The sequence below is a fragment of the Babylonia areolata genome, chromosome 33 (assembly GCF_041734735.1).
Source record: "Babylonia areolata isolate BAREFJ2019XMU chromosome 33, ASM4173473v1, whole genome shotgun sequence".
Lineage (NCBI taxonomy): Eukaryota > Metazoa > Mollusca > Gastropoda > Neogastropoda > Buccinidae > Babylonia > Babylonia areolata.
In genome coordinates, this window is record NC_134908.1 from 20018452 (window position 1) to 20033660 (window position 15209).

At 43.2% G+C, this 15209-nt stretch overlaps 1 protein-coding gene across 2 annotated transcripts in view; it reads left to right on the forward strand.

Annotated features, from left to right (window-relative positions):
• The window catches only part of LOC143276801 (dolichyl-diphosphooligosaccharide--protein glycosyltransferase subunit STT3A), a 38072-nt gene extending 36154 nt beyond the window's left edge, over positions 1–1918 (forward strand). For both annotated transcript variants that reach the window (XM_076581450.1, XM_076581449.1), the window contains exon 16: positions 1112–1918. In XM_076581450.1, coding sequence (XP_076437565.1) covers positions 1112–1257 — 146 coding nt within the window. In that variant the 3' untranslated portion in view covers positions 1258–1918. The remainder of the gene's footprint in view (positions 1–1111) is intronic.
• The last annotated feature ends 13291 nt before the right edge of the window (positions 1919–15209 follow it).

Below are 15209 nucleotides of genomic sequence, written 5' to 3' on the forward strand. Positions count from 1 at the left end.
GTGTCCGTGTGTCTACACAGCACATCGGCCCACTTTCCCACGGCCTAGGAATGGGGTGTCTGGCATCCATTCCACTCCTAAACACTGCCCCGCTAGTGACCCAGTCAAGGATAGATGACGCGCACTGATGACGCGACTCGCAGGAAGTTCAAAGCGCTTACCGTGAGAACTGATTTTCCGGGCTGCAGGAAGGAAAGGGGGAATTCTCTGCTGCACGGTTTTCCGGCCTCCAGGAATGAAGGGTAAAAATCCTGTAAACCGGAAAACCATGCTGCAGGGATGAAAAAGTTAATAAGCCTACATGTAGCCTTTTTATGTACTTTTTGTTTTGCTTTGAAGGATTGTTTCGTTCCCTTTTTTCACGAATTTTTGTGATCTTGGGATGATGAATTAAGCAGAAGGGCTGAGGTCCTTAGCCAGGCCTTGTCTTATTCGCCCTGAGGAGCTGAATGGTTGGGATAGTGTGTCATGAACTGTGCTTTGTGGGTTTGTCCAGGTGCTTTGTGTGTGTGTGTGTGTAGATGTGACAGTTTTGTGTTGACGCGGTTGAGCATTTGTATGGTTTGATAATCCCGATATGGCCCTATGCGGTCGCCTGGACTGTGAGCAACAATAAATAAAACAAATAAGTAATGAACAAGCACCGCACTCGGGGTCGTGACAAGAGCCTGTTTTCAGAGGATTTTTCCCCATGAAAAATTCCCCAGCCTAATCTTCTTCATTCATGGGCCTCAACTCCTCTGTTCACTCGTATACATGTACACGAGAGGGCTTTTTGTGTACGACTGTTTTTACCCCGCCATGTAGGCAGCCATACCTCGTTTTCAGGGGTATGCATGCTGGGTATGTTCTTGTTTCCATATCCCACAGAACGCTGACATGGATTACAGGATCTTTAACGTGCGTAGTTGATATTCTGCAAAGAGGTTCAAGCACAAGCCGGTCTGCACATATGTTGACCTGGAAGATCGGAAAAATCTCCAGCCTTTACCCACCAGGTGCCTTTTCCAAGATTTGAACCTAGGACCCTCAGATTGAAAGTGCAACACTTAACCGCTCAGCTATTGCGCCTGTCAACATGATTATTATTATTATGACGTGTGGTGTGCAGGCAAGCCCACTGGATATGACCGTGTGCGTAACGCAGAGATCGGCAACAAGGATTTTGAGCTGGATGTTCTGGAAGAAGCCTACACCACAGAGCACTGGCTGGTTCGAATCTACAAGGTCAAGGACTTGGAGAACCGCGGCGTGTGAGCCCGCTACGCTCAGCCCAGCGTCACCCCCACCACACACCGCAGACACACCTGGGCACGACAGGGGATGGATGGCATGAGCGATGCTAGCGGCGCTAAGTTTGCTTAGAATTTTTTCCCAACTTTACGCCAACTCTGCTGTGCTGTAACTGCTGCCATGGCGGAATCCGAAAGGCGTTGTGGGAGTTCTGATTCAGTGGTCACGGTTAACCCCTCCCCCTTCTGTTTCTGCCTGCTGCTGTTGTGTTCTGTAAAAAGGCACTTCTCTCCGATTTTCTTCACGCTGCCCAGATGCGTGAATAAGTATCTGACTTTGATCAGGAAGGTAAAAAAAAAAATATATATATATATATATATCGGAAGGAGAGGATTGGGCCATGCCGAGCCCTAGACTTCACAGACATGAAATCCTTGCCCTAATAGCTGTGGAACCTTTTTTTGTATTCCTCCCCCCCTTTTTTTTTTTTTTTTTTTTTTTTTTTTAATTAATAATGCTGACTCTATAGACTTGGGACAGCTGTTGACGCAGAGCAAACTCACCGCAGCTGGAATCGCTGATGCCACCCTGCCCTAGGCCCTATTTGTGTGTAACTGTGGGCTTCACCATTCTGCTGTTGGGGGGATTGGATGATGATGGAAAGTGAGGTGTGTGTGTGGGGGGGGGGTGTGTCTGGGGGATGTGGGGTGTGGGGGGGGGGGGGGGGTTGTTGGGAGGGAGGGGAGAGGAGAGGTAAGCTGGGTGTTGGTTTCTGAGAGAAGGGTGTTGGTATGTTTACAGTGTCATTATAGTTCAAGATGTGATTCAAGATTTTTTTTCTTCTTCTTCTTTTTATGAGTTGTTGGGGTTTGTTTTGTTGTGTTTTTTTTTTTTTTTTTATAAATACAGGTTCAAGTTCTGTTCCGTTTCAACAGTAAAATTGTTGATATCATTACCTAAAAAAAAATACATGACCAAAAATTTTTAAGATCCTTTTTTTTTTATGAGCATCATTGCCTCAAAATACACAGAAGTGTTCTTTACAAACACATTATTATATTATGAAATACATGGAAAGCAGCTGACACCAACAAAGAACCCATGATGAGTATAACGCAGAATCAAAAACGCAACACCTAAATGAAGCATGCACTCCAAAGGACAGTGCCTTTCTGCTGAGCTGGTTTGTTCATCTTGGATTGTATTTGAGGGGTTGGGTGGAATTTATCAGTAGTATTTGAGGAGTTTGGTGGAATTTATCAGTTCTGTTCATGGATAAATTGGATACGAGTTTATATCTTGACAGCCTGAATGCTAGATGTATGCTTATACATATTCCATATTTTCTTTTCTCTTTTTTTTTTTTTTTTTTTTTCCCAACTGTGACCGTGTTATTTACACATATGCTTTTGATTTTTTTAAGTTTTGACATATGTTTGACTGTGTAGAGTGTTGCTTCTTCTTTGAGGTTCAGGTTTTTGCAGTATCAAGATTTTAGGGCTGTTTGAGAATGGAAATGATGTTTTCGTTTATTATTCTGTATTAGAATGCCCAGCATCAGGTTGAGTGATAGATATTAACATGAACATTTACTCCGTGTAAATTGCATAATGTTGTCGAATCACAAGAGGAGTTTACAGGGTTCTTTGTCTTCTGTTGGAAAAAGAGAACGTAACACAGAACAGAACCAAGCCCCACTGTTAACAAGAACAATGAAGAATACAATGCGTGTGTTTCATGTTATGTGATAAAAAAAAAAGAAAAAAGCATATTGATAATAAAGAATAAAAGATATTTCAGTCATACATTTCTTTGGAATGTAGATTTTGTGTGAAGTTTAAATCAGATGTTGGTTAGTGCGGTATTTTTTGTGGACTTGTGTGACGGCAGTGGTGGTGAGTGTGTGCATGTGCTGAAGGGATGTGTGTGTTCAACGGTGCGGTGCGTTTCTGTCCTTTTCCACATTGACAAAGTATCACTGCTTATGTCTTGACTAATAAATATTTTATTGACACTGTGTTTGGGGAATTACCTCTGTGTGTGTGTGTGTGTGAATGCATATTTATCTTCCTTACAGTCTTCTGTGTGTGTGTGTATGTGTCTTTATCTTTACAGCCAGTTTCTCACTACATGTCACCGCACTATCTAATAAGTGTCATCCTGTAGTATGTATATGATAGTCAGTCATGTATGATTGACAACAGAGAGTTTGGAAAATGAAACGAGAAAAAAAAAAAAATTTTCAAGAGGATAGTGGAATATGCATTACTACTTTTGTTTTACATCCAGCTCTCTGGGGGAAAAAAAAAAAAAAAAAAAACCCACATGAAAATAGTCATCCATAGGTCACACAGGAAGATAAAAAAGAGAGGGAGAGGCATAAGAAGGGCAGAACTGATATATTTTCATTTCCTTGTTATTTTCGGATCTATCGTAGTTGACATAGACACACACACGCGTGCACATGCACACACACGCACAGAGAACGCCGCTTGATGTGTACATACGTGCATATGTGGCAGTAGTTGTTACTACTTTTGCTGCTGCTGTCGTTGCTTTCGTATTTATTCATTGTAAAATATAATTTAAAAAGATGATAATAATAACAACAATAATAATGATAATAATCATAATAATAACACCCAGAAATAATAATGAAAATAATAACACTCGCAAGTAATGATAATCATAATATTATTTAAATAACACCCACAAATGATAATGATAACGCCCACGAATAAGAATGATGATGATAATAATAACAATAACACCCAGGAAAACGATATCCATGCCAACACAAGACCAGATTACTGACGCCCAGCCAGTCATGTCAGAGTCTCTGATCACAGGCATCGCCAACAGGCCTCTCATCCAGCACTGATCACAGGACCAGTCCACAGACATCGCCAACAGGCCTCTCATCCAGCACTGATCGCAGGACCAGTCCACAGACATCACCAACAGGCCTCTCATCCAGCACTGATCACAGGACCAGTCCACAGACATCGCCAACAGGCCTCTCATCCAGCACTGATCACAGGACCAGTCCACAGACATCACCAACAGGCCTCTCATCCAGCACTGATCGCAGGACCAGTCCACAGACATCGCCAACAGGCCTCTCATCCAGCACTGATCACAGGACCAGTCCACAGACATCACCAACAGGCCTCTCATCCAGCACTGATCACAGAACCAGTCCACAGACATCACCAACAGGCCCCTCATCCAGCACTGATCACAGGACTAGTCCACAGACATCATCAACAGGCCCCTCATCCAGCACTGTCTGATCACAGGACCAGTCCACAGACATCACCAACAGGCCTCTCATCCAGCACTGATCACAGGACCAGTCCACAGACATCACCAACAGGCCTCTCATCCAGCACTGATCACAGGACCAGTCCACAGACATCGCCAACAGGTTTCTCATCAGGCACTGATCACAGGACCAGTCCACAGACATCGCCAACAGGCCTCTCATCCAGCACTGTCTGATCACAGGACCAGTCCACAGACATCGCCAACAGGCTTCTCATCCAGCACTGATCACAGAACCAGTCCACAGACATCGCCAACAGGCAGCACTGATCACAGGACCAGTCCACAGACATCGCCAACAGGCCTCTCATCCAGCACTGATCACAGGACCAGTCCACAGACATCACCAACAGGCCTCTCATCCAGCACTGATCACAGGACCAGTCCACAGACATCACCAACAGGCCTCTCATCCAGCACTGATCGCAGGACCAGTCCACAGACATCGCCAACAGGCCCCTCATCCAGCACTGTCTGATCACAGGACCAGTCCACAGACATCAACAGGCAGCACTGATCACAGGACCAGTCCACAGACATAGCCAACAGGCCTCTCATCCAGCACTGATCGCAGGACCAGTCCACAGACATCACCAACAGGTTTCTCATCCAGCACTGATCGCAGGACCAGTCCACAGACATCGCCAACAGGCCTCTCATCCAGCACTGATCACAGGACCAGTCCACAGACATCGCCAACAGGCCTCTCATCCAGCACTGATCACAGGACCAGTCCACAGACATCACCAACAGGCCTCTCATCCAGCACTGATCACAGGACCAGTCCACAGACATCGCCAACAGGCCTCTCATCCAGTACTGATCACAGGACCAGTCCACAGACATCACCAACAGGCCTCTCATCCAGCACTGATCACAGGACCAGTCCACAGACATCACCAACAGGCCTCTCATCTTGCACTGTTTGTCAGGGGGCCTGGCCTTTGCTGGCTGCATGCTGATGGTGAACCCCGACGGAAGACACACTGACCAGGTGCCGGGAGACCTTGCCCAAGACGCTGACCTGAGGAGCGACGCATGGACCTGAACATCACCGCCGGCAGACTCGCGTAGCAACCTTCCTCACCCACTAGCAATGGACACGAGGAGTCACCTCGCCCAAGACGCTGACTTGTCCAGTGATCCAAGGACCCCCTCCTCGACATCCTCGCCAGCAGACCCACGTAGCAAACTTCTTCACCCATTGCCAAGGGGTGCGAGTAGAGTCAGTGAGGTGGTTGATTCACGGAACAGAGTGCCAGGCGTTGTTCTGGACTCCCCCGTTTTACACACCACTTTTTACAGACACGGCCTTACGATCCTCGCCACCACCTCTCCCCAGCTTCGTACAGTCAGTCTGTAAACTACTTTTCTTTAGTCTCTGGTGTGCGACTCCGCTGTCAACGCTTACGTGAGGAGGTCGGCGTCACGTTCACCCTGGACAAAAGTCCCCGGCAAACTCGTTCTGTACCCTGCAGCAGACCCCTTGAATCCTGTGTGGCTTTTGGAGATGTTCGTGTGTGACGTGGAGGCGTCAGTGTGATTCCGTAGTTCACGTGCAGTCTTTCCAGGACGTTGGTCACGTGAAGATACTGAAGGAGCACCCTGTCCGTTACCGGGAGGAAGTCCGTCAGGTTTTGACGACGTTGGGTTTCTTGGAGTCGGCTGAACACACTCTGGTGGAGTGAGCATGAGCATGCTGTGTATTATTCTCCTGGGTGTAAAAACTAGGTTCAGAAATCATCGTTCATGGGCTGCAACTCCCACGTTCACTCGTATGTACACGAGTGGGCTTTGACTGATATGATCATTTTTACCCCGCAATGTGGGCAGCCATACTCCGTTTTCGGGGGTGTGCATGGTGGGTATGTTCTTGTCTCCATAGCCCACTGAACGCTGACATGGGTTACAGGATCTTTCTGAAAATGATAGACAAATTCTCCTCTGCGTAGATTCGAAATCAGTGTTGCGTGCTCTTCGAACTTTGAAAAAAAATTATTACGTCTTGAGTAGAAAAAAAAACGAAATGAAACACATTATACATCTTTTGACAATCAAAGGCACTCATGTAACTTTCATATGGGTGCCTTCGCACTGTGGGATTCCATCAAATGAGCGGGCAGATCAGGTTGCCAGAAAGGCAGCACGCAACTGCGCAGGCTCAGTCCTCAGTATACCACTAGATCTACAAGAATGTTATAGTTGCATTGAACAAGTTTCCTACGACCGGTTTAAAAATAGATTAAAAGATTCCTACTGCCAATGTTACCGTCAATGTATTAAGGCAGTTACAGCGAGTAACCCAAAGGCTTTCTTGTATAATTTATCTGTCTTTCAGTCAAGACCAATCATAGTCTGATTTATCGATTTCGTTTGAATGCCCTTCGTACAAAATATTGCAAAAACATAGTGTTCATGCGGAAAAGAAAATCACATACTTGTCGAGTGTCCTGGAACAAAGCAACTGGTCTTTCAAAAACTCACTGACCAGTTTCCACAGAACACGTATTTGTCCTTAGAAGAGATTTTGAATAATTATTCATTCACTCCGACAAATCACAGAATATTTGAATCAAAGTCCGGTTGATTTATTATGTTTTTGTTATAATGATTACGTTTGAAATAGTAATACATTACTTTCAGTTATTTAGGTCAAGCAGAGCAAACCGGTAGGAGTAGTTTGCATCAGTTTGACATGGTTAGTATATGTATGACCATACACAAACTCCTCCTTTTCGAAGTTCTTCCTGTTCTAACCTCCTGCACTTTTTTATGTACCTTTTACTGTGTCAGTCATCCCAGCACCTCTTCCCACCGCCTCACCCCCCACCCCCCACACCTCACGCGCACACAGATGTGCTACCCCCCCCCCCTCCACCCCCCAAGCCCCATCCCCTCCCCCTCCCCCCATAATATCATTTACAAGTGAAAAGACGTTAACAAAAGAAAGAAAATTAAAACTTCTGCTTGATACCGACTTTACATTGATGCAGACGTCTCCCAGCAGCAGCAAAATGCAATGGGACATCGATCTGATTATTTGTATTTGTATTTCTTTTTATCGCAACAGATTTCTCTGTGTGAAATTCGGGCTCCTCTCCCCAGGGAGAGCGCGTCGCTACACTACAGCGCCACCCATTTTTTCTTTTTTTTTCCCCCCAGCGTGCAGTTTTATTTGTTTTTCATATTGGAGTGGATTTTTGTACAGAATTTTGCCAGGAACAACCCTTTTGTTGCCGTGGGTTCTTTTACGTGCGCTAAGTGCATGCTGCACACGGGACCTCGGTTTATCGTTTCATCCGAATGACTAGCGTCCAGACCACCACTCAAGGTCTAGTGGGGGAGGGGGGGAGAAAATATAGGCGGCTCAGATTTTCTCGCTTCCTAGGCGGACGCGTTACCTGTAGGCCATCACTCCACTGGAAATGATACCTTCAGGTGGAGGAATCTCACTCATCCATGACTGAATGCATTGAATGGCTGACGGTCCCACACTATTTGCATTTTCCCACGCCGTGGGTTTGTCGGTAAAAGTACACCAAGTTCTTCGTTTTAAGCGGCATTTAGCTTGTCATTATCAGTACCCACCGTACGCTGACATGGATTACAGGATCTGTAACGTGCGTATTTGATTTTCTACGTGCGCATACACACGTAAGGGATTCAGGTACTTGCAGGTCTGCACACTTGTATTTAGAAAACACTCTTCGAGTCGTTCAATGTCATACCTGTCCAGGTCATTTTTTTCCAAACCGATAAATGACAAGATATAAAACACATAGCCACATTATACCATCAGCGCTTGTCAGTCTATTAAAATTGATGTTTTCGATAAAAAGACAACTGCTCCACATTGAAGACCTGGCGAGAAATCTTTTTTCTTGATGTTTTTGCTTTTGATGTTAAGATTTCTTTTCTTTTTTTTTTTCTTTTTTTTCTTTTTTTTTAATAATATCTACATCAGAAACATTACAGGATTGCATTACATACACAAGTACATTTGGGGGAAGAAAACAACAACAACAACAACAAACATGTATCAGTAAATGTAAAGAAACAGAGAGAGAGAGAGAGAGACCTATCATTTGAATTCATTTTCCCTTCTTTGTCTGTTTTGTTGAGTTGGGTTTTTTTTTTTTTTTTTGTTGTTGTTGTTTGTGTTGTTGTTGTTACTTTTAATTAACAAAGTTGTGTCCAAATAATTTGCAACGAAACTACCAATGAGAGAAAGAGAGAGAGTGGGGAGATAGAGACAGAAACAGACAGGCAGGCAGACAAAGAGAGAGAGAGGCAGTCAGAGTATTCATGAAGATGTAGGAAGAGGCTTCATGATGATGTGAGGCCACCTTCACCGATCAGTTCAGAATGGGATTCCAGCCATTTACGAAGTTCAGTTTCATTAGCTTTCCTTCTCTTTTCAGCCAAAGTGTTGAACGTGTACATGAAGGGATTGACAGCAGAGTTCAAGGGTAGAACAAATACAGCCAAGGCTACGTTCACTTCTGCAGGAATTGCAGTTCCTGCCAATGACAGCATCCCACACAAACCTATAGGAAACCAGCACATGAAATCTGTCACTGCGATAGTGATCAGTCGTCGTGCTATGGTCATGTCCTGTGATACTTTGGTAGAATTAGTTTTAAGAGCATTGTTTTGTATTGTGCAATAAATGAATGCTTGACCAGCACTGATAAATATGAATAGAATAAAATTTAGGTAGATTAAAATACTAAGAGAATATATTCTTCCTTTGAACTCTCGTCTTGTGACAGGTAACGGGATACAAATACCTGTCTGGCCATAGAATTCCCAATGTGATGTAAATGGAAGTAATGGTATCAAGGCGACAAACCAACTAACCAACCAAGTACAGAGACAAGCCACTGCTGCTGATGTTCTCTCAAACCTCTTGGTGCTAAAAGGAAAGCGAAGGACAATAAAACGATCCAGTGTTATAAGCCAGACACTAAAGGCTGATGCCTCACTGGACAACAGAGACGAAAAGCCAGCAATCTTACAGGCCACACTGGCTTTCCATGCGCCATCATTATGCAGATACTTTCCACGGAACTGTTCATCAGCTACTCCAATGATAGTGATGTACACACCCATCAGAAAATCAGCCATTGTTAGGCTGATGACAAACACACTGAATCCACTTGAAGACTTCATGCTCTTCACAAACATCCGAGCACAACAACAGAAGACGTTACCAGTCAGAGAGAGACAGGCGATCAGCCACAGAAATCCACGGTATGTCCATGACTGCAACAGATCTTCACAAGAAGAAACTTCATCTTTTGGGGCAATACAAGCAGAATCAACATCATCAAAAGTGTCGGGAAGTATTTCAGTGCAGCAAATTTTATAGTTATGTGTGGATATGAAGTGCAGTGTAGAAACATCTTTGAATATGTCGGGTGGAAACATTTTAACAGGGCTGCCATCCATGTAGAGTTCAGTCAATTGTGGTGTGAAGCGGAACCCAGCTGAGCTGATGGTGTGAATGGAAGTGAATGTTAAATTCAGTTTCTGTATGCGGTGAAACAGTGAGAGGACTTTAGAGTCAAACACTGTCAGCATGGTGTGGGACAGATCCAGCACTGTGAGTGCACTGTGCTGGTTAACTGGTGAGAGACTAGCGTGGAGTGAGGTAAGGGGGTTGTTGGACAGGGAGAGTGTTTGGAGATTGTGTAACCCAAGAAGAGAAGTCAGGTTGAGATTGTGCAGTTTGTTACTACTGAGATCAAGGAACCTTACATTAATCAAGTGTGTTTCAGGAATGTTGGTTATAGAACAGTGTGTTAAAACCGCAGCAATAAGGAGGGTTTTATTGATCATATCTGTCAGTGTCATACCTGAACCTGTAGCATCCAGGTAGCGGAGCTGAGGGAAGAGAGCTGCAGAGAAAGGCTGAGGACACAGAAATGAGTGACCTTGACATAGACAGTTCACAGGACAGGTAATGTCACATCCTAATTCATCGTCATTCATTGGACAGTGAGACCAGTCATCACACATGTGGTCACTATGTAAACACATTGTTGAAAGTCTGCACCGAAAAAGTCCCGGACATTTCAGTTGTTCACAGCCCTCTTCATCCTCATGGTCAGTACAGTCGTACAACCCATTGCAACGTGTGTAGACAGGCAGGCAGTTATTGACGTCACCAGGACAGCGATAGTGGCTGTCAGGACAGGACTCACTGGAAATCATTGGAATGGAAATGAAGTATCTGATGCCATCGAAGTTAACAAGAGCTGGAGGTGGACCTGACTGTTTCAGAATGTCTGTGAGTCTAGATACATAACAATTCTGTTCATCGGACTCATCTAGACAATGGAACACTCGATCACATACCCTGTCAAAGGACACACACTGACCGTTGGCACATTTAAACGCATTGATACAAACAGGGTGCTTACAAAAAGATTCATCACTCTTATCCTCACAATCATTTATAAGGTCACACACCAGAGTGTAATGTATCATTTTGAGACCATTTTCACATACAAATAAGTGGTTTGCAGGAAACTGCCGGTCTAAAGAGTCAGATGTGTTGATGTATGACAGCTGACGAGAAAAAGTGCAAGGCGCTGAGAATTCCTTACCACACACTTTATGGTGGTTAGAGCCACACAGAAAAAAAGAATGAGTCAACTGTCCATCAGGGCACATATATGACTTTCCCTCAGACAGCAAAACATTTGTGTTGGTAAAGGAAATTCCTTGTGTGTGATGAACGTTTATATATGTCTTGTTATGTTTGAATTCACAAAATGACCCAATTTCTGAGTAATTAGTTCCTATATCTTCCCATGATTCAAACTCAAAACATGATGCAAAGCTGACCAACCAATGGCGTGTTGACTCAGAAAGAACTTCATAAGAAACGGCACAGAAATGAATGAAATTATGAATGACTGTTCTGTCTTCGTGAATCACAGAATGTATATACATATTTGGCAATGACTTGTCTCCGATGAACAAACCAACCAGCCTTTGTATGTACCACCTGTCAGATAAATATGTTTTCGTACTGTTTCGAAATTTCGTTAACCAGTCAAAAGCACACTTCGGGGAGCCTAATCTGCCTCCAATCGATTTACAATAATCATCAGCTATCTCGTCCGGATTCGTTTTCTCACTGACAAATCCACTCAGGCTGTCAACAATCTTATAACATCGGCCACAGATCGGTATGAGTCCGTTGCAATGACTGCTGTTGGAGAGTGTATCATTCTGTCCATCTTCACACCCTGTTTTAACAGCACATGCCACGTGATGACAGCAGCTTACATAATTCTAAAAGTAAACAAGAGAGGCAAGGCCTTCAAGACTCATTTGTGATACACTAAAAAATTTTTTTTAAATCCAAGCTTTTAATCTATTGAGTATAATTTCAAAATGTAATGTTTAAGATGAGAAAGATCAGTTTAAAGCAAATTAAGTCCCCTAGCATTAATTACAGAGTAATTTCCCTATTTTACTATCTGCACCAAAACGTTTGCAAAATAAATAAAACTTCCATGCTCAGCAAAAGAAGTTCCTGTTTGAACAAAAAATGATAATGACTGCTCTTGTTGTTGGGTCAGAATATCAGATCAAAATGCCAAGTTTAGAGAATACAAAAAAATATAAATATAACAGTAAATGCAGTTTGCATATAATTAGGCTTCATTGTTTATTTTTTTTGTGCCCATCCCAGAGGTGCAATATTGTTTTAAACAAGATGAATGGAAAGAACTGAATTTTTCCTATTTTTATGCCTAATTTGATGTCAACTGACAAAGTATTTGCAGAGAAAATGTCAGTGTTAAAGTTTACCACGGACACACACACACACACACACACACACACACACACAGACAACCGAACACCGAACACCGGGTTAAAACATAGACTCACTTTGTTTACACAAGTGAGTCAAAAATCCATGGACAGCTATGTGGCTTCAGAGACCTTTCTTACCCTCTCAGAAAACAATGGACACAAAATGATGACTCTTGTAAACCCTAAACCAAGGTGACCACAACACAAACAGCAAAAACCAGTCCACTATGGTCCGTATGTGCTGAATCACACACATGGTATAGTATGGTACGGTATGGTATGGTACGTATGGTATGGTATGATATCATATCATATCATATCATAGCGTATCGTATCGTATCGTATCGTATCATATGATGTATCATATATCATGTATCATTTCATATAGCGTGTCGTGTCGTATCATGTATCGTATCGTATCGCATCATATCATACTGTATTACAGAACACAGATACAGGTTCTGTATTGTGTATCGTCTCGTATCGCATCGTATAATACTGTATTACACTTCAATCCCAACACAGTTATTTCTCTGTGTGATACTTGTCTTTCTTGCTGGAGACAACACGTTGCTGTAATCCAGTGTAACACACGTGGAGGGAGAGGGGTTGGGTGATGGAATTTGCGATGAGTGCAGTGTTGGAGTTTCTTCTTTCTTTCTTCTTCGTTCGTGGGCTGCAACTCCCACGTGCACTCGTAAATAAACGAGTGGGTTTTTACGTGTATGACCGTTTCCATAACCCACCGAATGCTGACACGGATTACTGGATCTTTAACGTGCGTATTTGATCTTCTGCTTGCGTATACACACGAAGGGGGTTCAGGCACAAGCAGGTCTGCACATATGTTGACCTGGGAGATCGGAAAAAATCTTCAACCTTTACCCACCAGGCGCCGTTACCGAGATTTGAACCAGGAACCTTCAGATTGAAAGTTTAACACTTTAACCACTTGGCTATTGCGCCCATCTGTGGTGGAGTTAATCAACGCCACTTAGACAACCTGGAAAGTGGAGCAGGAAAAGTATGGAGAGGAAGAACAAGAACAACAAGAAACAACAAGAAGTAGAATACGAACAAAAGAGAAGATTAAATTTTGTGAACATACATCACATGAAAACACATCACAAAACAAATCACTGAAACAACACATTTGAAAGAAGAAGAAGAAGAAGAAGAAGAAGAAGAAGAAAGGCACAAGCCTGATTCTATCAGTTCCAGAATTGACCATGACTTGACTATTTTCTATATTCAATATTCAATTTCTGCACATTTTCGGAAAACATGACAATGTGACGTAAAACATTGTTTGTCGTATCTGTATCTTCAGTGTGGCGTAGAACTGCCTGAAAGGGATGTATTCAAGTAAAGCACACAGGACCGAAGAAAATACTAAATATGCGAGATGATCTGTTCTCAGAGCTTCACGTGTGTCGTTTGATTGGTGGATTCAGTTATGATTGACAGCTGGAACCTTGGAACACGGAGCGACTGTGATTGAACACTATGTTCCAAATATGTTCCATGGTTACAGCAGCGCCATTCAATGTTTGTCTCAGCGGAAACTATAAATTTATGTCCGTCATTGCAGTAATGTGTGATAGTCGGTTGTGTTGTGACCATCAGAACAGCAGAGAAGGCATCTGCTGTCCAACTATCTGGGCTAGAATTTGATTATAGTGGAGTGTGTCTTGCCAAAGTTACATCCCCACTCTCTCGACCAAGTGACAAGTGGTTTATACAGCAAAGAAGCATTGGAATTAACCTGGGAACGTATTCAGGTCAAGACATTATCAATACATGAACACACACTCATCGTGCAAAAGCAAATCTGCAGCTCGGACATAGAAAAAAAAAGTGAGGATGTGGAGGTGAGATCGCTTTGTATTTAACGCTTTCATTACTTACATAATACTCTAATGTAGGAGGCAAGATTGCACTGCCTCTTAGTGCTGCAGCCTTGGAGGCTTGTTGGCCTTTGGGGACCATCCCATCGCCGATTGTCCTAAAACCCTTTTGGTCTAGCACTTAATCAAATGATTTTACTCAAAGTGCTTTACAATTACAATACTTCCAATCTTTTTTCTTTTCTTTTTTTATAATGAAATAAAGATATCGCATCAAAGGTAATACCAACAATCATAATCCATTCCACACATCACCCCTCAGGCAAAAAACAACAACAAAAAACAAAAACAAAAACAAAAAACAAAAACAAAAAAAATCCTCCGGATTTCAACAATTTTGGCGCTGCGAGCAGGGTCACCAGCAATGTTAAGGATACCTGGTTGGTGTATACACTGGAATGGGGGGGGGGGGGGGGATCTCAGTTCTATGACTTTCCAAAGCTGTGAATGAAAAGTGATGTGTAGCACAGAAAGAAAACAAAACAGCGAAATATACTGTGAATAAAGAAACAATGACCGTATGTAAAGGGGGTTTTAACTCACTCAGTACAGCCAGTCCTCTCTTCTCCTCTACACAGACCCCTTGGATGTCCAGTGGGTGTCTGAATGACCCAAACTTTAGCTTCCATCGTCAGAAATGTGGTATTCTTTGTCAACATTCACCTCTTCAGTATAAGAGCGTTCCGCTTGCAATATTTTGATGATGGTAATTGGAGTGAAACGCTGTTAACTCTTTCCATACGAACGGCGAAAGAGACGACGTTAACAGCGTTTCACCCCAATTACCATCATCAAAATATTACAAGCGCCGGGAAGGCTCTTATTCTGAAGACGTGAATGTTGACAAAGAATACCACAATTCTGACGACGGAAGCTAAAGGTTGGGTCATTCAGACACCCACTGGACATCCG